Source organism: Typopeltis vanoorti, chromosome 5 (genome assembly GCF_054136105.1).
Source record: "Typopeltis vanoorti isolate ZY-2024b chromosome 5, IOZ_Tvanoo_1.0, whole genome shotgun sequence".
Classification (NCBI taxonomy): Eukaryota; Metazoa; Arthropoda; class Arachnida; order Uropygi; family Thelyphonidae; genus Typopeltis; species Typopeltis vanoorti.
Window position 1 is genome coordinate 133,182,665 of NC_143553.1, and position 27,804 is coordinate 133,210,468.

At 34.7% G+C, this 27,804-nt stretch overlaps 1 protein-coding gene across 2 annotated transcripts in view; it reads right to left on the reverse strand.

Moving 5' to 3' along the window:
• LOC150106826 (uncharacterized) overlaps positions 1–27,492 on the reverse strand; it is a 153,688-nt gene extending 126,196 nt beyond the window's left edge. The window contains exons 1-2 of one of the 2 annotated variants that reach the window (XM_090392737.1): positions 27,454–27,492; positions 16,676–17,099 (exon numbers count right to left, since the gene is read on the reverse strand). In XM_090392737.1, coding sequence (XP_090248863.1) covers positions 16,676–17,072 — 397 coding nt within the window. In that variant the 5' untranslated portion in view covers positions 17,073–17,099; positions 27,454–27,492. Of the gene's footprint in view, positions 1–16,675; positions 17,100–26,579; positions 26,748–27,453 lie in introns of those variants that run through there. The other variant, XM_090392736.1, reaches the window with a different exon arrangement.
• Positions 27,493–27,804: the final 312 nt, after the last annotated feature.

The window sequence follows — 27,804 nt, forward strand, 5'->3', positions numbered from 1 at the left end:
CTGCATCACTTTAAAAAGGCCAGCCGATTGATCAAGAGGGAAATATGAATCTTTAACTTACCATAACGATTGCAGTGCTTGTGGGTATCATTTCCATGGATGATCTGAATCCTTTCATTTAAGCTTACATGGTGATCCGAATGCATTTTTGAAAATAATGGAGACAACTGCTGTGTTTGAATAAAAACTTTAGTTTAATATAACTAAAATTTACATTCGATCTTTATGTCAAGGTCATCTTCTGGAGCATACAACTATACACAGAAAACAAGCTACACTACAATCAAACTGGTTTGTTAAAGATACTGACCAACCGCTGCAACAATTGTTGGCCTGACCTATGGTGAAAAAATAAATAAATTAAAAAATTATACATCAACACTAGAATCCTATTATTAGTGTTATCTGTTGGGTGTAGAAATACATTGGGCGTAACAACAAATATCTATTTATATACATATATTAACATCATGATTATACTTGTACATTCCAGCCAGTTGGTATGGAATGGTTTCTAATACTAGCTGAAGATTGACTAGAGTCCTGACTTATGCTGGATCTTATATATTAGGTAGGCTGAATGTGTGCCATCCAGATCCTTGGAATTTTCATGCCATCTTTGTTGTTGATATTTGGGTGGTTTATCAGGATTTCGCAGCATCCTTAAATTTCCTTTCATACCAGGTTTTTGTGTGGTGTAAAGAGCAGGTGCTTTTCCAGTTGATTTGGTGTAAGGTGTTGAGCACATGGTCTGAGAGGCCTGCTTCACCATAATGGTTATATTTAATGTGTCTAATGTGTTCTTTCTTGCGTATAGGGATTGTCTGTCCTGTTTCACCAATGCAAGGTAAGTTACAGGTTCAGCGGATGGATGGCACACATTCAGCCTACCTAATATATAAGATCCAGCATAAGTCAGGACTCTAGCCAATCTTCAGCTAGTATTAGAAACCATTCCATACCAACTGGCTGGAATGTACAAGTATAATCATGATGTTAATATATGTATATAGATAGATGTTGTTATGCCCAATGTATTTCTACAACCAACAGATAACACTAATAATAGGACTCTAGCGTTGATGTATAATTTTTATTTTTTTTTTTTTCACCAGAGGTCAGGCCAACAATTGTTGCAGCGGTTGGTCAGTATCTTTAACAAACCAGTTTGATTGTAGTGTAGCTTGTTTTCTGCATATAGTTGTATGCTCCAGAAGATGACCTTGACATAAAGGTCAAAACGTCAAATGTAGATTTTATTATTATTATTATTTCGGGCAACTCCAAGGAGTTGACCGACTCATCGAGGGAGGCCCTACCATCATGTCAAGAACAACTATTCAACATTCACACAGTATCTATCATACCATGCCTTGAACTCATTCACCGTCATAGCACCCACAACACCTTCCACCGTCTTGGTCACTCGTCTCTGGATCCTCTCCACCTCCTCCCCATCAAGAAGAAAACCTGGCGCCCATATCTGGGCACAGTAGTCCAGATGGGGTCTTATCAGGGCTCGATATAGAGGAACAATAACTTGTTTGTCTTTGCTTGTTAACGTAGTTTTCAGTAACCAAGTGATTTAATGAGCTGATTTAGCCACTTTTGCAATGTACCCCCCCCCCTAAACTTCAACTCCCTGTCCACCAACACTCCCAAATCCCTGGCCTCATCAATCTCCTGGAGTATGGTTCCACCAATGTGATATACTGCTGCTAATTTTTTCACTCCAAAATGCATAACCTTACACTTTGCCACATTAAATTGACATCCATTTTCCCTAGCCGAGTCCTCCAAACTATCCAAATCATCCTGCAAACTTTTGACATCCAGTGCACTCACAATTGCTCTACCCAACTTTGCATCATCAGCAAACAAGTGAACACTTCCTCTCAGATCCTTTGCTATATTGTTAATGAACAAATTGAAAAGTAGTGGTCCAAGAACAGAACCCTGCAGCACACCACTAGTCACAAGCAGTCTTTTGGACTCCACTCCTGAATAAACCACTCTGTGGCATCTCTCCATCAACCACCCTCCTATCCATTTCACCAACCCTATATCTGTCCCCATCTGCTCCAGTTTACTGATTAGAGTTCCATGTGGTATCCTGTCAAAGGCCTTGGCAAGGTCCAGTAGAATCACTGTAAACCCATTACCCTTATCCAGTTCAGCTATCACTGTGTTATAAAATGTGAGCAAGTTACTGAGGCATGATCTACCCTTTACAAAACCATGTTGCCCCCCCATACCATTTTCATCTATCCAATCTTGTATTCTTCTCTTGACTAGTTTCTCCAAGACCTTGACAATGATTCCTGATATGCTAATCGATTGGTAATTTACAACAGTAGTCTTGGAACCTCCTTTATGCAGTGGAACTATTTTCCCCTCTTTCCACCCCCCCCCTCGGGACTAACCCAGGCCCGAGACTCAGATTAAACAAAATGGTCAAGTGTACCGACAATCCTTTAGCCGCTTCACGTACAACATGAGCTGGTATACCATCCAATCCCACAGATGTATTGACATTGAGGTTTTGCAATAGACTACTCACCTCCACCTCATTCACCACAATTCCCGTATAATCAATTGGTTCATTCATTTCTGCAATGTCACCACCTGGATGATATACTCTTGCAAAGTGCTCGCTCAGTAATTTAACTATATCAACTGATTCAGTTACCTCCCTACCATCGGCATTCTTTAAAATCATTCTGCCATATACATTTTTTCTTTTACTTGCAACATATTGAAAAAACTGTTTAGGGTTCTCTTTAGCCTGCATGGCCAATGTTCTTTCGTAATCCTTTTTTGCTTTTCTTATGACACTCGTTACCCTTCTGGCCTGGGCTTTATACTGTCCATGTGCCTGCAGGTCACCTTTCTCCTTAAATTCCCTCCATAGTTTTTTTTTTTTTTTTTTTTTTTTGCAGCTCAAGCTTAATGGTGTTATTCATCCATTTAACTCCTACTTGATTTATTATTTGGACTCTAGGTATACAGTCAGCCATTGCTTCATGCAAAAACTTTGTAACCACCTCCCATGCACTGTCAACTTCTAGCCCTTGCAGTTGTACATGCCATGGCACAGTACCAATCAATCTCCTAAGCTTGTCATACTTACCAGCCCAATAATTCCACATGTACCCTGTCTTAACTGTAAATTCGATACCTTTAGCCACCTCCCAAGTCAAGACCCCCATGATCACTCTCACCAATTGGTGGCAATGTGGTCATATTCGTTACAGCCAAATTCTCAGATGCAATTACCAGGTCAAGCACTCTCTGACCCCTAGTATTTTCCATTAGATGCTGTCGCAGATAGTTATCCCTTAATAACCACATAAAATCCAATTCCTTCCTCCCATATGTCCTCTCCTCCTTCCAATCAATGTTACCATAGTTGAAATCTCCCATAATAATTACCCTCCTTCCACTCATTTCTTCTATTTGCTTATGCATACTATCACCACCATCTATTCCATCACCTGGTCTACAGCAGCACCCAACTGTATATTTTGTTCTGCTAGTTTCAATCTCGCACCAAATAGCCTCAAATGTGCTCTTTTCTCTATCATGCAGTTCCACTTCTATTCTCCTTGGCTGTAGCTCATCCGCTATCATCAATAACACACCTCCCCCACCATTTTATTCTCCCTGTCTCTCCTGAACACTCCATACCCCTCACATTCAATCCTACTAGCTGTGTCATCTTCTGTCAGCCATGTTTCACTAATGCTAGTAACCTGTGGTCTGGAAGTGCCAACCAAGGCCAAAAATTGTTCCTATTGTTCCTAATACTTCTGGCATTTGTATACATGAATTGCAGAAGCCGACTTGTCCCATCCCTATTTTGATGCCTTATACTAACTATCCCATTCTGATTTGTGGTCTTTCCTACTCTCTTGGGCATATTACACACATTCACACACTCAACTGTCTCCCTAAAATCTGCATATCTACTCACCCCCCCCCCATAACTCTAGTTTCCCTGGTTCTGTACATTCACTTCCACTACATTCAACAACACCTTTTCAAGTCTCCATACACCAAATCCATTCAAATGTAAACCATCCATTTTATATAACTCCTTTCGCCCATCGAACTCATTCCACACATTCCACACCACTCATCAAACATAATTCACGCATAAAGTCATTGGCAATTATGGCCCTCCTTCTATACTCTTCACTGTCATACCGCAGCAACAGACTCACCATCCTAACTCTCTCACTCTTTTCTTTTGCTACCTCAAGCAATTCCTTCACATCCTCACACATAGCCTTTTTGTTTCCTTTCAAATCATTTGTACCCACTACCACTATCAATTCCTTCACCCACTGTTTTTGCATTCTAATTGACTCGCTTTTTTAGTTATATTAAACTAAAGTTTTTATTCAAACACGGTAGTTGTCTCCATAATTTTCAAAAATGCATTCGGATCACCGTGTAAGCCTTAAAAGAAAGAATACAATTTTATATTTCTAGTCCTTTAAATTTATAATTTTTTGTTAATGGCATGACAAAATATGAGAAATTTTCATACTGTAATCACATGTATCATATAATAAAAGAATTATATGATTTCTTTTGCAGCAAGTATAGTCATATGCATATAGGATGACAGTGGCACTTTTCATGGTGATTATGTTGTTGATGCTGATGGGTAGATAGGGCAGTGCAGCAAAATCTATTTAAAATCATACTCGTGCACTGACCTATCTACCCATCAGCATCAACAATGGTAATCACCAAATACAATAAATAAGGTAAAAAATAATAATAATAAATATTAAATTATTTATGACGTTTATGTCAAATATTTTTTGCATTTTTTACCACATACCATGGAATTGGAATTATATGAATAAAATTAACAAATTAAACTGAAACTCCCATTCTGAGTTTTTTTTTTTCCTTTTTTTTTTTTTACTTGTCTGGCAAAAAATTGTCACTCATCATAGACAAGCAGATGAGCTCTTTAACAAGCGCTGCCTACAACTTTTTTTGGGACTGTGCAAATTAATGACAAAATCCTCCCTCCTATTCTTGATGTTTCTGGCATTAATATACACAATGCAGTATCTTCATAGGCTCACAACTACCTCTGCTCCTTGAATTGACTAATTTCATTACCGATCAAAGCAAATGAGACCAGATTATCTGTGCTATCATTAATCACTATACGTAGCATCATATACCACAAGTATTTTCTTTATTTTAGACAGTGTAATTGACTGTGTGTTTAGTTGTGAATATTATTTTGTGATATTGTTTAAAAAGCATTCTGCATGACACCAATATGCATGAGCAAAAATAGCATCAAGACTTTGATATTCAATGACATCTGTTGATTAATTTTAATAGTATAAATGAGAATACAGACTGGTAAGAAAATAACTATTTATTAACTTATTGCTGATATTTCACTGGATAGAATACCAGCAAAAAAAAGGCATACTTGTTCAACAAGTATGGCTGTATAAACTTGCCAAAGATTTGAGAGACTCTCATCTTAAGACCTAATTAATACCTGCTTTAATTCCTGATTTTTACTCCCAGTGGGTGTACAGAATAATTACTACATGAAAAAGTTACACCATTACTAACTTCCAATCAACAATTTTCCTCCAAATTATCTGTTATCTGTCAAGATTCCAATATTATCAGATCTTATATTTCTGTCTTTTAAGGCACTTTTTACTATATCAATCCAACTACATCTTGGTCTTCCTCTGGGTCTTTTTCCTGCCAACTGGACAGATAACACTTGTTTTGTTAATCTTCCCTCTCCCATTCTATTTAAGTGACCATACCACCTGAGATTAGCTTCACTAACACATTCCAGAATGCTAACAATGGCAAGTTCTTTCCTAATGTCCTTATTTTTAATATCATACTGTCATTTTGGAATTGGTCAGCTTGACTTGATGCCATCTGTTCACTCCGCTAATCTTTCTTAGAACTCTTTCAGAGGTCTCCAGTCTTTGATCAAGCGTTTTATTTCTAAGCCAGTTCTCAGATCCATAAGTTAAATTTTTATTAAATATTTATTTCCATATTTAATTTTCCATCTTCACTTCGTGTTCTATAGGTGAACCAATCAGAATACAGTTGAGGTTTTCAATGTTTCTGCCTATTTTCATTGTCTTCATCTTTTTATTGCTGATTTTCACACCAAATTTATTACATCAGTTATTCAACTTAGTCAGGGAATCTTGCAGACTTGTGTTGAATTTATTCAGAAGTATAACATCATATGCATAAAGTAAAGAGCTAAGATTAATATCACCAATTTTGATCATCAATCAGAAAATCAAATCAGCTAACGCCTTTATATTCCCGTATATAGGGAGTAGGCGAGACCGTTTTTAGCCCTATCTAACTTTTGAAGACTGAGTGGGCAGTTCAATCTCCACTGGTATCCAATCAGAGATAGCTGGCAAGGCTACCACTAATTAAGCAGCATGCAGTGAAGAGAGACGGCTCAACAAGTGCCACCATCTCGTGGTCCCTAACCCTAACACGCGTATTTAATTTCTGAAATAATGTGGCTTCTACGGTCAATTTTCTTGAGTTTACGGGATGAAAAACCCGAGTTTCCGGGAGAAAAAACCCACTTGCCCGTGCCAGAGATTGCCTAATCGGGAACCGGTCGAAAAAAGGCTTAGAAAAATTTCTTCTACTCACCAACTAGATTCGAAACCAAGAGGTCTTCCTTCGTGCGGTTAAATGCCGTGGTGTGCAAATGCCACATCCACTGAGCTACACAGGCTTCAATTTTGATATCCGATTTAATTACCACTTTCCTTCATAATGCGATTCATTTACATAATGAATAACAATGGAAATAATGTGCACCTGATTTTACCTCAAACCATCTTCCTGTACCTCCTTCAAGTCTAACTGCTGACTTACTCTTAAACAGAGACTATGTACTGCTTAATATAATGTCCCATTTACACCATATAACTGTAACATTTTGAAAAGATTTCCTCTTGGCAACTTTTGTCATATACCTTTTCCTGATCAACAAAACTTAAATACAAATCCTTGTTATATTCCCAAGATTTCTTAACTATTTGTCTTAAAGTGAAAATCAAGCCAATCGATCTCTATTTAGCCTGAATCCAGATTGTTCTTCGCAAAGCTTCCCTTCCGCAACTGTTCTTAACTATTTCTCAAGTATTGCGCCTTACCAGGAACAGGGAAATACCTCTGTAATTTCTCACACTGTTTTATTTCCCTTTTTATAGATGAGTAAGAGCTCTGTTCCAATCATCCGGCAACCCTCTAACCATGCCTTCAGAATTATCTAATGCAGCCACTGTAAAACTTTTATACCCCTATATTTGAACATTTCTGGTTGAGTTTCATCTACTCCTGCTGTCTTTTTGGCATTTCAAGTTTTTGATGACTTTTTCTACTTCAAGTATGGATGTGTATTGCTGACTGCATTCCTGTTGGGAGTTTTCTACCACTGTGCTGGTACTGCTTGTTTCCGTGATATCAACATAAGGGATTTTGTGCAGTGCTGTGTGTTCAACATATTCAGTGGCAAGAGTGAATGGCTTGTGGTATGAAAACAAGAGTATAGTTAGCGTGTCAAAAAGCTACATGAGAGAATACAAGTCATACAAAAAGGAAGACAACGAAGTGATGTAATGCAGGAAAGGGAAATTGTTGTAAAGAATAGTGGAAGGAGTGAACAACAGTGTACAAAATATGAATGAGAGCATAAAAGTAGTGGCTGAAAGTATTATGGATAAATGAGGTGACAGTTAGGAGGGAATTATCATGCTTACCAGGGCCGGCCTTCTCTATAAAGGGGCCTGGGTGCAAGAAACCTTTTGGGGACCTAAAATCTTTTTCAAAGGTAAAAATTAAACGATTCGAAATAAACGTATTGTAAAACCTCTTACCTGCAAATGATTTTGACACAGGAAAAAAAAAAAAAAAACCACATTCGAAATATAACAGGTTAGAATAACATTTACTAAACACAAAACAAAAGTATTAAATAATTAAAATAAATATTTAACACAAACAAAAGTAACCTGGTTCACCAACTAGCACAAAAACTATTTACAATTAATTATTGTTTAAAGTTAAAAAAAATTAATTTAAACACATAAAAAAATAAATAAGTTTACTATTTAGGGGTCCTAGTTTTAAGTTTTACTAACACGTATATTGCTTAATATTTTGCATATTAATATGTATTAATATGCAAAAAAAATTTATTTAAATATAAATAAATTTTTTTTTGCTATGTCATTAATCATTTGTGAAAAATTACAATATTTAGCAATTTCCTTTTCGATGCTTAATATAGCAAGTGCATTTAAGCATTCTTCGCACATACTTGACTGAGGATAATTCTTTATCAATTTTAATTTGCTAAAAGAACGCTCTGCACTTGCTATAGTAACTGGTAACGTAAAGAAAATTTTCAATACAGTTAGCACATTTGTAAATAGTTCATTATAACTATTATTTAATATATATTGCAATGTGTCTTACGTGTTATTTACATTTTTTTGGTCCAAGATCAATTCTCGTAACAAATCAATTTCCTGGATTAAGTTTTCATTTACATCTTTACTATAATATTTTACAAAATCCCTTGAGCAGTTTTCTAGTTCATTTTTTTCTAATGTTTTTATATCAGTGATTAATTTAAAATAAGAAATAACATTGGGTATATTTTTAAATCTCTCATCTATTTATACAATAACAGTATCAATCACAACGTTGAAAAAGTGACATCTAAATTCCTCTATCGGGTTTAGTAAAATTTCATCTTCTGCTAGTTCGGAAAATAATCTTTTTCTTTTTCGAATTCTTTTTTCAGGGAAGTCTTTGGAAATATTCAAGTTTCATGCTATCAGTTTTGCGTCGTCTAAAAATGTGTTAAATTTTTATCTTAAATTATGGATTTCATTTTTAATTTTATTTACTAAATTAAAAGCAGAGTCAAGAACAATTATTTTTGCTTCAAATAGTTTGTTGATACTAGTAATTTTGGACAACATTGTAAACCACACGGATAAGCTTAAAATAAATGGCATTTCTTGTAATGAATCTAGTAGACTTTTAGCTTCAGATGCTGCTGTTATCGTTAATTGCACCAATAAATTCTTCTAAGGCATTATAAGTTTATTCAAACTGTGTATACACTCCTTTGACTGCGTCTATTTTGGCTTCCCATCGATTATCACATAATGGTTTAAGCGTAATATTTAAACGCTTTTGTATAATTTCCCACCTTTTTGTAGATGCAGAAAATATGCAGTATAAACGTAGCAATATTCCGAAAATCTTTTTATAATATATACTACTGGAAGCAGCATTACAAATTATCAAACTAAAAGAATGCGATAAGCAAGGTACATATTGCATGAGGGGTTTCAACTAATTATTCTAGATTGTATGCCTTTATATGTTCCCTTCTAAATCAAGCTCACCTATTCTTTTTAAAAGCGAATTTGCTAGTCCTTAACCAGTCACATCAGTTACTTCAATAAATCCTATAAATGACTGATTTATAATTAATTTTTTGTCTACAAAATTTACATATCTAATAATTATTGAAGTTTGTTCCTTCTGAGAAATATCAAGAGCACAATCCATTTGGATACTGTCATATATACGGCTGCTTTTATATCGTCTTTAATGTTATTAAGGACTTCATTACCTAATGCAGCAATAATTTCCTCTTGAAATCTCTGCACCAAATGATGTACAATTCTTTTTTTTCGTATTTTTAATTCTGTTTACATGATCCATTAGTACAGGATCATATTTACTTAATAATTCTATTAAACTTAAAATTTTTCCATTTTCGGCGTTCCTATTGTTTCATGGGATCCTCGAAATGACAGATTATTACTTGCTAAAAATATAATTACATCTACAACTCTTTGGAATAGTAATTTTAGATGTTTCATTTCTTTATTTATATTAATTTGATTTGTTCTGTCAACAGTCGAAAATAAATTAAGCCTTTTTAATAATTCTTGCCCAGCAATAAAAGAATTAAAGTGACCAACAGAAAGTTCATGATCTCGAATTACAGATGACAGTTTTCTGCATTTATTAAAACCATATATAAATCATGTTGATTGATCTTTTCCTCTTCTTTTGAAAAATAATACACAACAAAAGCAAAATACTGAGTCTTGAGCTTTTGAGTAAACTAACCAGCTGCGAAGCTGAGTTTCACCATTTGGCATTTTTTTTAAAATGGTCCGGTTTTAGCACAAAATGATCTAAATTTATCAGTTATATTATTTGACCACAAACCAGGATCATTTATATTTATTTGATCACCATCGTTTTTATCGTTATCTGCTGTATCCAAAAGGTTTGTATAATCAGACGCGTCTTTTTTGACGAATCCCACAGTTTCTACATTTTTGCTGAAAAGTTGTGTAGCTTGTTTGGAGTTTTATTCTTCAGTTGAAGTTTGAATCGAAACTGCTGAAGTTGCAGCAATTTCGTTGTCAGATTTACTTTGTAGCCATGAAAACAAATCTACTTGTGACTTTTTGAGATTTTGCTTTTCTTCTTTTTTCTTTTCTGCTGATTTCCTTTTTTGACACCTAGAGGGATACTTTCTTGGCATGGTCATTATGGGTTAGGCTTTGCCTGTCGAATAAGTAAATAATATTAAATATTTTTATCCCATGAATTAACAAAAAGTTAAATATGTATATACTTTTTACAATATTACAAAATTTTAGACACACTCATGGAATGTGTTTATTTTTTTCGTTTGTTTACTTCAGTACATCAGTTTCACCCTTATCTATCACTATTAACTGAGTTGAAAGTAATGTAGTTGAGATCTAATCACATGCAGACAACACTTCATAATCCTAAATACTGATAATATATTTCACTTAGCTTTAAAAATAACTTACCGTATTTACTGGAATATAACCAGTCCTTGCGTATAACTTGCACCCCTGATTTTACTTTGCGAAAAAAAGAAATTGAAAAGTTTCACGTAACTTCACACAGAAAAAAAAAGTTTAATCGCATTCACCTCATGGCAATCGTGACTTGCTTCCCGTGGCAAACCACGCACCCTCCATACAAGCCAATACGTCTGCAGATGCAAGTAATAGCAGGTCATTTTATTGTATCACTGAATAAGGTATAAACATTTGCACTCTGCGTAATATATTTCTCAGCAAATAGTGCAATTAGAGACAGCTGGGATAAAAATGGCACTAACTAATGAATCGCATGACCCTTCCACCAAAAACTATGCTATTTAGCCTCAAGCTAAACCATATGCTGCACTGGCAAACACTAAAAACTGGATGTGGGGGGAGTTGTCCCCCCAGCGCAAATGCAGAGCAATAATAAAAATCAACAGAAAGTGTTAAAATTCGTAAAGGTGTTAAAGCTAGGAAATATATAGTGAATATTGTTATGGCACTTTCAGATATTGAATTTGGTTGAAGAGAATTAGCATTTCAATTCAAAAATTGTCTGCTGACTTTTATCTTTGACTCGCGCGACCTTATGTTAACACCACACTAATCATATGCACATATCTTTACTGGCCTAGTGCCATGGCTGTCTGTTCATTAGTCATTTGTGAAGGATTGTTCATTAAGTATATCAAGTCTTGTAAATTACTGCTAATTTTTGCTTGAAATAATGGGAAAGCAGATGGTGCTATTTGGGTAGGATGCACAGAAGGAAACTACTCTCAGGCAGGAAATAGCAATTGTAATATATGTGGGGATTTTACAAAAAAAAACTGAAAACTTTAGTTTCCAAAAATCAATGTAAAGGAAATTTGCTTTTATATCTAATACGTTAAACATATTAATTGACAATAAATACTTCCAATCCATATTTTAATGACTTACGATTTAATAAAATCCAAATCCAAATACACTTTAGAAAACTGACACGTTCTTTACGAAACATGAAAAGATATATCAAATGGTAAAGGAGTCATGCCATGTCTGGATGCCTGACGAATAATGCAACAACTGAAATGGACAAAACTTGTACATCAGTATATCGCAGAGATATATTGATGGCTTGGAAATAGGATGTTTGTTTCTAATTTTCTTATTACTTATTATTATGAAACAGTTGGTAGAGTTTAATTAATTATTGCATTTTTATTTGGTATAGTTGTAGTTAATAAAATTGTATTATATTAAGTTAAAATGTGTGTCAGCGAAGATGTTTGAAATGTATTTTTTTATTTAATTATTTTTTAAGATGAGCCCTGGGTTGCATGCCAGAAAAAAGTCACTGGCATGCCACGTTTGGCGGGCATGTTAAGGGTTGTCTACCCCCTGCTCTAGACTAACGTATATAAAAAATATAATAAATATTTTTTCAACGGTTTCGATAACGAGCCAAATGATATAAATGGGTAACAGATTAGAAAAAACTAATGATGAATCAAGCATTTTAGCATTTTAGGGTAAAAACGAAATCATGTTTCTTAATTTTTATACACTGCATAAACGCATCAAAAGGGTTAAGCAAAAATCCTAATATAATAGAGAAACACAGAGATATTTTGTATTACCGGGGTCCCTAAAATCCTGTCGATGAAATCCCTTTAGTTATAAGCAAAATTAGAAGAAGAAGAAAAAATAATAAAAAAATACGTTTCCGCAAATGTGTACCAACTATGCCCACTCAAGCATGGGGCCCGGGTGCATTGCACTTACTGCACCCTCGAGATGGCCAGCCATGATTTACACGGAGTCCTTCGCATGATAAAACATGAACTCAAGTGACTAGAATAAATGACTGGGGTGGGTGTGAGAATGAAAGAAAAAGTGAAATTGATAGCAAGAAAGTATTGTATGGATATTTAACGATAAGTGATGTACTTAATGACAAGGTGATGAAAGCATGTTTCTCAGGTGTGAAGAGTAAGGATGTTAGTGATGCTGTTACTTTACAGAAGGGAGAAGTGAATGAGTTGATTGGTTTGGCAAGCACAAAATATTTGAACAGTGAGAAATATGCAATGGATAAGAGAGAATTGTTGAAAGAAGAAAAAATGAAAAGCGAAGAAGTTAAGATTGTAAGTCTGCTGCCATGATTTAATAGAACAGAACTGAAAAGAGTCACCATTGCCTATAAGAAGATTTTGCAGGAAGAATGGTGTGCAGTTTAGAGATGTATGAAATAAATTTCATGAAAAAAAGGACTTATATATATCTAATCGACTGATCATGAATGGTTGAATGCAAATTCCTACAGTTTGAATGTGAATGGGTTGGCAATCGCAGAACATAAGAGTAACTTGTGGACCAAAGGAGATGTTGAAATGCAAGTACACAAATGTAATAAGTACCAGAAATAAAGGAGAGAAGTTTTTGGCATTGGCCAGCTAGACTTGTCCAAAAATTATTGGCCTCAGCAAGATGTGGTTGACAGACAGTGATATAGTTAAAGGGATAAAATGTAAGGATATTATATTTTCAAATAGGATAGAAGGAATAGGGCAAGAAAAAGAGTATTACTAATGACTATATCACTGTCTGTCAACCACATCGTGCTGAGGCCAATAATTTTTGGACAAGTCTAGCTGACCAATGAGTATTACCAATGACAGATGAAGAACTTCAACCAACAAAAATAGAAGTTAAGGATTTTAAACCTGAGTGAGATGGTTCATTTGAAGCTATCTGATGTAAGACAGAGGCCAGTATCAGTATATAAAATATATTCTGCATTAATGCTATAGACCTGAAGATACAGAGGGAGATGTGGATACCATGATTCGGCAGATAATCACAACTACAGGCCAAACAATTACCAAAGGGAACTTCAACTTAGGTGATATAGATTGGAAGGAGAAAAGGGCACGTGTCAAGAAAGGGCATGTAAATGGAATTGATACATTTTCTAAAGGATAATTACCTGAAACAGCATCATCAATCCATAAGACAGAAGATCTATAAGTAACTCTATTACTGTTCAGGGAAAGTGACCATGCAGTCCTGTTCTGAGAGGTTACTCATTATATGGAATTCTCAGTCAAGAGTTTATGTGGAAATATAAAGCTGGTGATTATGAAAAACTTATTTGGCAGCTTGGAGCAGTGCCATGGTATAAGAAACTACAAGGAAGGAATGTCAGTAGTGCATGAAAAGTGGTCAGGGATTGTTTGAGAGAGCCAATATCACACTGCACGCCCAGGGGTCAGGAGGATAAACTAAGTAGGAATTAAATAGACGAGTAGTGATATAAAACAGGAGCTTCAAAAAAAGAAAAAAAAAAAGAGGGAATGTAAATAAAAAGGTAATCAACAATACAACATGGGCAAGAAGGGTGACTAGCATGGTAAGGAAGGCTCCATCAGATATGAGAAAAAAATAAGCTAAGTAGGCCAAAGTAAATCCAGAAGGTTTTTTTTTTTCCTATGTAGCAAGCGAGAGAAAGAATGATTATCAAAAGGATAACTTTACTCAGGATCAATGGCAGGAAAGTGGCAGAAGCAGAAGAAATAGTTGAGCTACTAAGCGATCACTGTGCAAGTGTATTTCCACCTGCAAAGTAATACACACTTTGCAAGTGGAAACTCTTTCAGTTACTGATGTGATGGAGACTGATTTGTGAACTGACACAGACAAAACTGAAGGTGAGCAGCATACTGAAAAATATCAATGTTAATAGAGCAGTGGGACTGGAGCAAGTTAGCTAGTGTGGTGAGAATGTGGTAGAGAACTGGCAGTGCCACTGACAAAGTTGTTTAATCTAAGTTTCAGCTCTGGCAAGGTTCCAAAGAAGTGGAAAGAGGGAAAGAGGGTAAGATGGTTCCATTACATAAAGGTGGCTCCAAGACAGAAGTATAAAATTACAGACAACTAGTATCTCTGAAGCGGCGGTTAAAGTATTGGAAAAGTTGGTTAAAGATCAAATTCAGGAATGAGTTTATAGGAATACGATAATCTACGGTGAGCAGCACAACTTTGTAAAAGGGTAGGTCCTGCCTTAGTAATATATTCACATTTTATAATAAATGTGACAGTGGAATTGGATAAAGGAAATGGTTACTCTATGATACTACTGGGACTTTGCAAAGGCATTTGATAGAATACTGAATGGAAAATTATTATGTAAGTTGGACCAAATGGGAATGGATATGAGGTTGGTGGTCTGAATGGGCGGGGGGCTTACAGACATATCGGAGAGAATGGTGTATGGTGAAGTGGAATCAAGGCAAATGAGGATAAGTAAGAGAGTGCCTCTAATGATATTGGGAAAGTTTTTTGGGGGGGGTAGGGATATTCAGTTGTTTGCTGATGATGCAAAACTAAGAAAGGAGTAATTGATAAAGGTGATGGAGATATCCTGTAGGATGATTTAAATAAATTGGCAGTGCAGGTAGAGGACAATGGCTGTTAAATTAATGTTGCAAAATGTAAGGTAATATACTTTGGGATGACAAGATTACATCTGGGGATCATGGTGAACAGAAATTTGAAGTTCAAAAGACATATTGCAAAAGTTGGCAAAATAGCTCAGAAGATTATTGGATGCTGAAGAGCACACTGACAAGTGAAGATAGGGAGATTATTATTCTGCTTTATAAGACTATGATTTGGTTACATATTGACTACTGTGCACAGATTTCATTACCTGGGTTTCCCTGGGATCAGGATGCAGTGGAGAGGATTCAAAGATGAGTGACCAAGCTGGTGACAGGTTTATGGAATACTCTCTATGAGGACAGATTGAAGGTGTATAGGTTGTAGAGTTCACTTGATAGGAAGAGATAAAGGGACATGATAGAATCTTATAAATCACTAAAGTGATTCTATAGGATTGACACAAAAGAAATTTTTCATTACTTGAGTACAGAAGAACAAAGGTTACCTCTGGAAACTGTATGAGTGTGGTTAGTAAGGGTGTGCAAACTAGATTTTTTGCTTCAAGAGTCTGAGTTCTTCAACTTGGACTCTTTAAGGAGAGTCTGAGTTGAAGGATAACTTTACTCATTCACACAATACCTATCATACCTCTCCTTTAAGGAGAGGTATGATGGGTATTGTATGAATAATGGGTAGTGTGGTTCTCCTGCAATAAGATTTTTGATTTCATGGAGATACCCATATAATAATAATTCTCATACTCACTTGCTCACCTCACACTAATACAATGCAAAAACAGACAACTGAAATTTCAAGCAATGAAATTCAATAATTTGCTAAAGAGAAAGCATTTAAAAGCTCATTCACCATGAATGCATAGTAAATTTTTCACATGCAGGTTCTAACTGCATCATGGCCTGCTTGTTGATGTCATAAGCAGGCTGTAGGCCATGATGCACCACAAGATGTAGAGACATCGTCGTGTGGTTCAGATTCATCACATGAAAATGCTGTGTTCTGTTCTAAAAACTGAGTGTTTTGAAATAAAAATCAGTTTTTCTATTTTTTTACTGAAAAAAAAATGTAGCACTCTCTCAAACAAACTAAATTATTACATCGAGGAGCATGTTTATATTCAATTTTTTATCCATAAATTACAGAAGGTTCATTAAAAATGTTTTTTTGCTTGAGAAATTCATAAATTGGATTACATCATGGACAATAAAGTTAATAAATTTTAATAATGCTTTTAATTTCAAGTTTTAGTTCTGTAAGAATGCCATCTTAAAGTGTCCTACCTGCTTCTAGTAAATCATCACAATTATTCACTTCTTTAGTTTGTGTAACTCCTGAAGAATTTTTTAATATAGATTCAGTAGCAGCAGTATCAATACTTTTGCAAATGACTTCTGAAGAAATATTATGATTATCAAACTGATTGCTTACATAGGTGTTATCAACACTTCCAGAATAATCAAAACTTTGGTCACTTAATTTACCCAATACATAATGTTCATCATCTATTTCTTCAGAATGTTCATCTGTAGTAGCACTGCTGCTTAGGGCAGAATTATCTGAAGAAGCATCATCATCATCACTTTTTTCTGAATCCTGACATAATCCCCTCTTTTTTCTGTCCTTCAGTGCAGCACGCAACTCTTTTAGAAAATGATCCCTTTTTTTATTTCTCTTCATCAGAACTAAATGAGAAATGCAGAAAACCTGCATAATAAAGAACAATAAAAAAATAATACATCAATAGTAAGATATTTAAGAAGTTAATAAGTAAAGCAAACAATTTTCATATACATATTTGTTTTCATATTTTTATATACATACATATTTATTTTACTGTAATTTTGGCATATTTTGTCATTGCATTAAATTTTTGTTAAAAGTTAACAGCCTATAGATACAATATTTCTACTTTCCCTTCAAAAATTAAAAGCAGTAAACCTCTCCCTTCAACATATGGATAACCCCATTTGGGAATTCCTGTATACACCAAACCTACATAACCATATACACATATCAAAAAGTGATGGTGATAACATTTAACATATTAAAAAAAGGGTGTGAATCGGACCCATAAAAAAAAAAAGGGTAGAATTTGTATAAAAACTCAAGTGTGTGAAAACAGAAGTGGCTTATACATGATTCCCACAAAAATATGGGATTCACATATACACCTAGGAACCTTAATCTAAAGACCAAGCATTTCGAGCCACCAATAATAAGCAAATAGCAACCTCAGACTTGACAAAAATCATCTTTCACATATCAGTTATTTTTTAACATGAATACATTTATAAATACTATTATTATTATATATTGTATTTTGAGAGGAAAAAAGAAAAGAGGAGAAAAAAAAAAAGGAAAAAATTAAGGATTGGAAGATAGATAGAGAGAGCTGCATAGTGACTCAATGATTAGGGATGTATTTGATGAAAGTGTAACAAAATCATGTTTTCATGGTGCAAAGATTAAAGACATTAGCAACTGTTAGAATGCAAAATGAGGGAATGTAAGAGTTGATAGTCATGCCCGGTACTAATGATCCCAAAGGTAAGTGTAATGATTGTAAATCTATTACCAAGTTACCAAGTCTGTTTGTATAAATGACTAGAATCTGAGAGATAAAAGGACTCATATAAAAGACATTTTTTACATGAATCCATCCATGAAAAGCTGTTAACTTATACGACATTTGTATTAGTACCATGGGTAGGCTAAAGATTAGATAATCCAGACCAGCAGAACTTTTTCAATCTATATTCATAATTTAATTAACTTCAGGCCTCCAATACATATGGTAATGGTTTCTCAACAGGCAATGAAATTCATATCTAACCTAAAGATAATCACAAAACATTCAAGCTCACAGTGGGATTTGAACCCGCAGTCCGATTGGTCAGAAATCAGATACGAGTAGACAAGACTACTGATGTTACAAATGATGAGCAGTTAATATGCTATGTAAGATATGCACATGATAACAACATTCATGATGATATTCTGCTTTGTAGAACTTTGCCATCCCAAACAACTGGAGAAGAAATATTTCACACTCTCATTTTTCCCACTGGATCTCCATAAGATCCAGTGGGAAAAATGTATAGGGTTCTGTTCGGATGGAGCTCGCGCCCTTACAGGCAGGCATAGTGGGGTTGTTTCTATGGTCAAGGAAGTAGCTCCGGATATGAAGGGTATATTGTTTCATACAGCATTAGCCTCCAAAGTAATGCCACCAAAATTTAAAACTGTACTATATTACACTGTAAAGCTAGTTAGTTTTATTAAAGCTCGACCATTAAATAACAGGTTATTTTCAGTAATCTGCGATGAAATGGGCAGTGAATATATTAAACTTTTGCTTCGTTCTGAAATTCGCTGGCTTTCCAGGGGCAAAGTACTAACAAGGTTATTTCAATTAAGGCACGAAGTTTTATTATTTGTTGATTTTTCATCACTCGTTTACGAAGCATGGTTATCAACACTGTCCTATCTTTCAGATACTTTTTTGAAATTACATAAACTAAATCTCGCCCTTCAAGGAAATTCTTTAACTGTTCTTGATGCCTACAACAAAATAAAGGCATTAGAGAAAAACTGGTTTTATGAATTAATTATGTAAAAGACAAGCAATTTGCACCCTTTCCAACATTGGAATTCTTTTTAGTGGAAAATTATATTTTTGTTGATTCTGAGTTTCTGGAAAGGGTTTGTGACCACCTCAAAAATCTGAAATGAAATTTTGAAACATATTTTCTAATGACTTTTATAAAAAATTTCTGTGGCTTCGCGATCCATTTCAGGCTTGCAGTCACGAGAACGACCTTTCATTATCGAAAAAAGAACAGTTAATTGAGCTTTCAGGTGACAGTGGACTTAAAATGCAATTCCATGATCTTGGTTTGGCTTGATTTTGGATCTCGCCTTTAGTGAGAAGTGAATTTCCCAAATTATCTGAAGAAGCATTGAAAATCGTCATGCAGTTTTCTACAACCTATCTTTGTGACAAAGGATTTTCATCACTCCTTCAAATAAAAACAAAATACAGAAATCGTCTTAATGTGTATGCCGATCTTCGACTGAAGTTGACCAATACTGAGCCAGATATCCAGCAAATCTGCAAGGGCCGAGAAGCTCAACCATCTCATTTAAAGTAAGTAGTAACATAATTATATCATATTATTTATTTGTTTAATAAAAATTAAAACTTTGGTCAATGATGATACATTTTTAATCGTTTACTTCCAAAATTGTTTATACATGTATTCAAAACATGCTTTTAGATTTATTATGTTATAAATGGCACAGTTTTTCCGAAATGTTGGTAATTCCTACATAGGTTTTTAAAAAAATTACAAAAAGTCAAAACAACGTATAGGAAAATAAATTAAAAACACTATGTTTATTTTTGAAGTAAAACTTTAATTCCAACAGTCTAAAATGTTATTTTTCTTGCTTTTCCATTTGCAAAATTGTTGATGACATTGTCGAAGCCTATTTCATCACTCAGTTGCTGTTTATAGACAGTATGGCGAGATTTCTTAAACGCCAAAAAAAGTGCTGCCCGGAGTGATCGCCTCCCCAGCTATGCCTCTGTAACTTAGTGGTCCGTAGAATTGTTTTAGGCATTTTACTGGTCCTTGGGCTTAGAAACGCTGCTCTAAGGTAATCACTTAGAGCAGCCTTTCTAATTAGATTGATTGGTTGGTTTAAAGTTTATTGGCACAAGAAGAGCAAAGGCCATACTATGCTAAGCCACAGCTTGTAACGACTCAGCTTTGTTGCTACTGCAATTCATTTGAATAAATGATTAGTTGCTCAGTGAAATGTTAGTTTGTCTTTTAATTTTTTTTTAACTATTAACATGAAATGCTGCATAATTGAGCCAAAATATTCTAGTCCCAATAAACTAGAAACTACTGTGTGTGTATACATATAACACACACACATGGATTGACAAATTATGCAAAATCCTACTCGCCATACAAAAAAAATATACTTGCCTAAGACTCCCTTTCCCTCTATTTTTTTTTAATGACACTTTTTTTATTTTTTTTATGCTCCAATAAGTCAATACGACTTCCATAAAGTGATTCTTCCTCTTCTTCTTTGAGTGCCATCTCCTATCGGAGGTCGGCGACCACCTTGGCAAATTTTGAGCGATTCTCAGCTATTCTGAGCAGTCTCTCAGAGTTCATACCAGTCCACTGTCTGATATCTGCCAGCCAAGATTTTCTAGGTCTTCCTTGTCCTCTTCTTCCATTTATCTTCCCTTTTATAATCAATTGAAGTATCTTATATTTTTCATTACGAAGTAGATGACCAAGATATGCAGGTTTCCTTCTTTTTATGGTATCTAAAAGTTCACGTGATTTCCCCATTTGTTTCAGTACTTCCTGATTGGACGTTTTTGCTGTCCATGCGATTTTTAACATTCGTCTGTATAACCACATTTCAAAGGCTTCAAGTCTTTTTATTGGTGTTGTCTTCAAGGTCCAAGTTTCTGCACCGTACAGCAGTACAAACCATACATAGCATTTAACCATGCGTACTCTAAGCTCTAAGTTTAAACTGTGGTTACACAGTGTTGATTTCATCAAGAGAAAATTTTTTCTTGTCATTTCAATTCTAACTTTTATTTCCATTTCTGGATTGCAATCTTCATTTAACCAGCATCCGAGATATTTAAACTTTGCCACTCTTTCTATTTGTTTCCTATTTAAAGAAAGTGCTAAATTAAGAATTGGTTTCTTACTTATGACCGTGAATTTAGTTTTGGTGATATTTATTTTTAATCCCATTTTTTCACTCTCTGCATTTATTAGCTCCAAAAGATTTTGAGGTTCCTGAATATTGTCAGCCAGAAGAGCTGTATCATCGGCATATCGGATGTTACTGATGATTTCACCATTTACACTAATCCCTTCCTTTCTTCCTTCCAAGACTTTTAAGTGATTAGTGGTGCTATAACATTGTTTAAAGATCTCCTTTTGTGAAACCCATTCCAAGGCTTAGAAGTCAATAAATAATAAGAACAGGAAGCACAGTAAAAACAAAATTGATTTTTGGAAGTTATAACTGTTACATCAATTTTTATGTTATATTAATTAGTTAATTACATATTTGTTTTCCATCCATTAATTAGTTAATTTGTTACATTAATTTTTCTTCTATGTTTTTTTTAAAGCTAAAATAAAGATTTTTTTTTTTTTTTAGAAAGTTACTTTTTATTAAATTAAAAAAATATTCTATTTATCCAGCTACTTGCCACCTGGTAAAATTTACTCACCACTGGCAAGTAAGGGAGCATGTTTGCTGCACCTGTAATATGATAAACTCAGGAAGGAGCTAGAATAGTGTCTTTTCATGGAAAACCTGCAAGGGAAATATGAAAGGGTGTTTGAGGGAGTTGATTTGTTTTTATGGCAAAGACAGGACACAGGTTTACAGCAGTACATATGGTAAACAGTTAGTAGGACAATCACAAACATCCATGTCCTTGGCGAGATTCAAACCCACAGCCTCTTGGCTAGAGAGTGGATATGCTAACCACTCGATCAACCAGGTCAGCATGTTTGAGGGATGCAGTATCAGTGGCACACTAATATTAAATTTAATGAATTTCATTCCATTAATTCCATAATATGAACCACTGGTTGGCCGAGTGGTTAGTATATCTTCTCTCCAACCAACAGGTCACAGGTTTGAATCTCGCCATAAGCATGGATGTTTGCGATTGTTCTTAGATGGGAGATGATCTTCATCGCCAGTATGAGGCCACAGCCCTGCTTATTGGAGGCTTGAAATGGCTTGCAAAATTCCATGTTTGGTCTATAAAGTAGAGTTTATGGCCTATCTGAAAAATAAGTTAAAAAAAAAATATATATATATAAAGGCCTGTGTGGCTCAGTGGAAGCAGTGCTTGCGTCCTCTGCAATTGGTCACTCGAAGTCAGACTTAAGTTCAAGTCTAGTCGCCGACTGGAGAAACTTTTTCTAAGCCTTTCTTCGACCGATTCCTGAGTTAGTCAATCTCTGGCATGGGCAAGCAGGTTTTTCCTCCTGGAAACTCGGATTTTTTATCCCGTAAACTCAAGAAAATCGACCGTAGTACCCACATTATTACAGACTAACATATCTTGTTAGAGTTAGACACCAAGAGATGGCAGCACTTGTTTGCCAGCCTCTTCATCGGTGGCTGCTATAATCAGTGATAGACATGGGCCAGCTATCGTTGATTGGCTACCGGTGGAGATTGAACTACCCACTCAGTCTTCAAAAGCTAGATAGGGTATAAAGGCCTCGCCTACTCCCTATAAGGGAATAAAAGGCGTTAGCTGATTTTTTTTCGATATATATATAAAAATGGGGGGGGGGGGAATCCTTAGCCCACCTACAGTATCAATGTACTATAGATTTACAAACCTTCCATGAGTGAGAGCCACATAAAAGTGTATATATATATATATATATATATATATTGACCCTAAAAACTATAGAGGTATCAGTATACTAAATTCCTGTTACAAAATATATAGCAGAATCTTAAATAACAAACTAATGAAATATTCCGAAAACTTCATTCTAGAAGTACAGAATGGATTTAGAAAAGGACGATCATGTATAGACCCGGCCTTTTGCCTAAAATTAATAATAGAGAAAAGAAGAGACTATAATTTATAAACACATACTGCATTTATTGACTTTGAAAAAGCATTTGACAAAGTTAAAAGAAACATATTATTTAACATATTAAAAGAAAGACAAATACCAAATAATATCCTAAAAGCTATCACAAGTATATATGAAAATAATCAAATACAAATAAGATTAAATCACGAGCTATCATATACGAGAGAGATAAACCAAGGGGTCCAACAGGGATGTCCCCTCTCAGCAACTCTTTTTAATATCTACTTAAATGAAATAATAATAAAATGGAATAAAAATCTACATCAAGGAATTAAACTTTCTCCTACAGTTAACTTAAACATCCTCCTTTTTGCTGACGACCAAATAATAATTACAAATTCTGAAGATAACTTACAGAAAGCTATTTTAGATCTAAATGAGACAGCCAAAGATTATGGTATGATAATATCAATGGAAAAATCAAAAACTATGGCCTTTAAAGGACAAGATCCAGCAAGAACTAAAATAGTAATAGATAACAAGATCTTAGAACAGGTGAATTCATTTAGCTACCTAGGATGTATGATCACATATGAAAATGAAAAAGATATAAATGTAAAAATTGCAAAATATTTAAAAATAACAGGTGTAATTAACCTCTATATTTAAACCAAACCTAGTTCAAAATCAAACCAGGCTAAAAGTATACAATACATTAGCCCTACCAGTCTTAATGTATGGAAGCGAAATCTGGACAATAAAACAAAAAGACAAACAAAGATTAACAACAGCAGAAATGAAGTTTATGAGAAAAACTGCAAAGTATACCCTATTTGATCACAAAAGAAACAAAGATATTATGAAAGAATTAAACCAAGAACCAGTAATAGAAAAAATTAAAAAATATAAACATAAATGGATGGAACACGTTCAAAGAATGAAAACAGAAAGATTACCAAAGCAAGCCTTAAAGTACAAGCCATTAGGAAAAAGAAAACCAGGATGTCCTCTTAAACGATGACTTCTAAGGCCGGAACAGGCCATGCTAGGCCTAAATCCTTGATAAGCATGATGATGATATATATATATATATATATATATTTATTTATTTCCCCTAACTTCAAGCCTCTATTCATCATTATCCCAAGATTCCTTGCTCTCTTCAACTGCTCCAGTGTTGTTCCACTAACAGAATATGCAACTCTCCATCTGTAGATCACAAAATTCAAAAACTTATATTTAGCTGTTACAATAAACTTGCATACCTGCATTTTCTTGCCTATTCAAATCCTCTTGAAAAATCAATGCAATCAACACCATTCCTAATAACCATGCCAAGTTCTGCCTAATCATCAGCAACTGATGTCACCTGCTTGCAATCCAATTATAATATCTAGATGTAACTGTCAAGACTGAAGAGTAATGGTTCAAATATTAAGCCCTGTGGAACTGTGATTATCATATGCTCCTCATATAGAATATATATCTGTTAAATAGCCAATTACCAATTTAATCCACTAACCTTGTATTAAACCCATTCAGTATAAATGTCAAATATTTTTGCAAAATCACATTATATGAATTCACCTCATCGAATACTCATTACTTTATTACAAAATGTGACCTGATGTGAAAAAAGACCATCTTTCAACAATTCCATGCTGACCTCCATAAATAGCACCCAGACCTATCCAATTCTGTATAGTAGCCTTTACTAATTTTTTCGAAATATGAGAAACCGCAGAAAAAAATACAAACTGGGACAAGGTAGTGCAATGGCAGTATCTCGTCCTCCTCCTAACACTCCTTAAGAGACCTTAAGGAGTGATTAGTAATTTGCAATATTTAAATTGCAAAACTTAAAGTGAACAAGGCCTTCTCAGTTCTTTGGCATACATCCTTAAAACACGAGACAAAATCTTGAACTTCCCACAGTATTTAAAAAATGCATCTATTTCATTCACTTCCAATATCTCAAATCCTTGCTGTCCTTCAAATGCAGATGTAAATGCAAACTATTTATATATAATTAATAAAAATAAACCGACAAATCATTTGATAGGCAAATGACTAAATTTTAATAAAACCTTGATGACTATGGCAGATATTTTACCTGAACCTATGAGTCATATTTATTGCATTATATTTACTAACATAATATTAAAACTTGGACAGTTGCTGGTAACATACACTGCCCAAACTTGGTTGCAAACAACATACATAACCAAATACAAGGGATGTGTGTGTCTATATATACATATATATATATATGTCCCATGAATAATGGTTACTTGACCTCCCAATATGAGTTTGACTCCGTGGAAATGTCTGTTGCTGTACTAAGGCTACTGCTGTATAATTCGATAAAGGACATAGAGAATGATTTAAGAGAGCATATCCAGTTATGTATTGATGGTACAAAACTGGTGTGGGAGGGAAAATAATACAGGTGATCATACAGGATGATTAAATAAACTGGCAGTGTGGATAATGGTTATCAGTTTAAAGTGGCAAAGATATGCACTTTGGGATGAAAAGATTACATATCGTATATTACACTGACAATAAATTGATAAGGCTAGGGATATGGAAATGACAGTGAACAGGAAGTTGAAGTTAAGAGGACATATTGCAAAAAGTGGGTAATAGTTCAAAGTTTTTTTTTTTTATTTTTTTATTTTTTGATTTCTTGGGAATAAGAAAATTCTGCAAAGGATTCAGAGATAAGAGACCAGGATTGTAACAGGTTGGTGGAATGCTCTCTAGTAGTGATCAAGAAGATGGACTGAAGGTTTGTGGGTGTTGCAGATTTTAATTGACAGTTAGAAAAGAGGAGACATGATAGGCATTTATCATATGAAAGAAATTTTGCAATGAGAAAAGAATCACCCTTGAATTTGTGAAAAGTGTCACTAATAAGAGCACAAGGACTAGACTTTTTGCTTGGAGGTAAATTACTAGAATGGAGTACCAGAACTGACTATGAGTGATAGGATAATGGATTAGTTTAAGGAAAGGTATGAGAGTCTACAATGTGGGCCTCCCTGATACAGTGGAAATGCCCATGTAATAATAATAAATGCACGATTAAGCAGTCTCATTAAAAAATAAATATGGTATTTAAGAAACATCCAACAGTCTGAAGATTCATTTTGAATGGAAAAAAGAACATGAATGTTACTTTTCACTGTAAATGATTGGCAAACTTGCACAATGGAAAATATTTTTATATATCCTTTTATTATAAGTTATAGATCTATGAGATCCTGGCCCAGTAGACCCAATTTTTTATTTATTATTATTATTTGTCACATCCAGGGAGTCCAAAGACTCATCGAGGGAGGGCAGCTACTCTACAACTCAGTCTCCACCACTCACAATCCACCAACTGACCACAACTCCATCTAACCTGGCTAGCTAGGCTGGCATTTATTTAGCTATTTATTTTATTTTATTATTATTTATTTTTTTTTTTTTTTTGAACACCAATGACGACTATTTGGGCTTCCAGTGGATTGACAAATATGTAGGATATTTTTCAACATTTTAAGTGACTTACTTTATTATAATTTATATGGGCACTTTAGAGCCACTATAGCTCAGTTGGTATAGACGAATTCCTTGGTCTGAAAGACCTGGGTTTGATTCCTGTCCATGACGTGAGGAACCTTTATCTGGTCTCTTTTGACTACAGGTGAGTTAGCCGATCTCTTATGGAGGTGGAGGATTTTTTCTCCTGGAAATGCAAGTTTTTCGTCCCTCAGAACAAGTCCCCCCCCCCCACCACGGTCAGGCTCTAAGATAAGTCAGTTGGGATTAAGTGCATAAAGTCGCATCATGTAAAAAGGCTAACCCAAACAGATGGGATAAGCACAAGAGGAAGAAGAATGGGCACTTCAAAGACTCATCGCGAGCAACCTACTCTATTCATTAACACGATACCCATCATACATCCTTAAACCTGTTAGGATGCTCACAACCACCTCTAGCAATCCTTTCCACTCACTCACCACTCTCCAAGAAAAGAACCTACTCCACACACTCTTACTTCATCTTACATTTGTTTGTTCCTCGCTAGTAGAAAGAAAGCGATTACAGGACACCACTTCGACACAGCGATACTATGTCGCTCAAAAAGAAATTCACCACACTGCTCTATTTTTTTACGCACAAACGAAATTACACATAACAAATATCTGTAATTATGTAATTAAATACTCATACAAAAATTAAGGAGCGGAGAAGTCGGAATGCAATTGGCTAATAAATGTCTCATGAACTCATATTAATGGTGCTCAAAACATTTTCCAATTCCACCATTAAATCAGTGGAAGAAAAATCACGCAATCCACTAACGTATACACTGCACACTATATCCAAATATATACTACAAACATTACAAATACTTTTTTTTCCTTCTGCTTTCCATGTACCTCGTGTATTTATCTTTAGACCCCACCACCTTGGTGCACGCCGCCTGGTGTAAAAGGCTGCGTGCACCAACATATGGATACCGTGTATTATGATAGCATGCAGATAAGCTCCATAATAATACAGTATTAGCAGTCCTTTTATTATTATTATAATGCTAAAAGCTATAATACTAGTAGTCCTATATATCGCTGAATAAATAGGCCTAGTAATGCCAAATATCAGTTCAAAATGTATTATTATTTTATTCACATAATTGATACACAGTCAAAACAAGATAACATATAAATAAAAATTTGACTGTGATTCAAAACAATTCAGATTCTACCCAAGAATCTAAGAATAGTTTATTC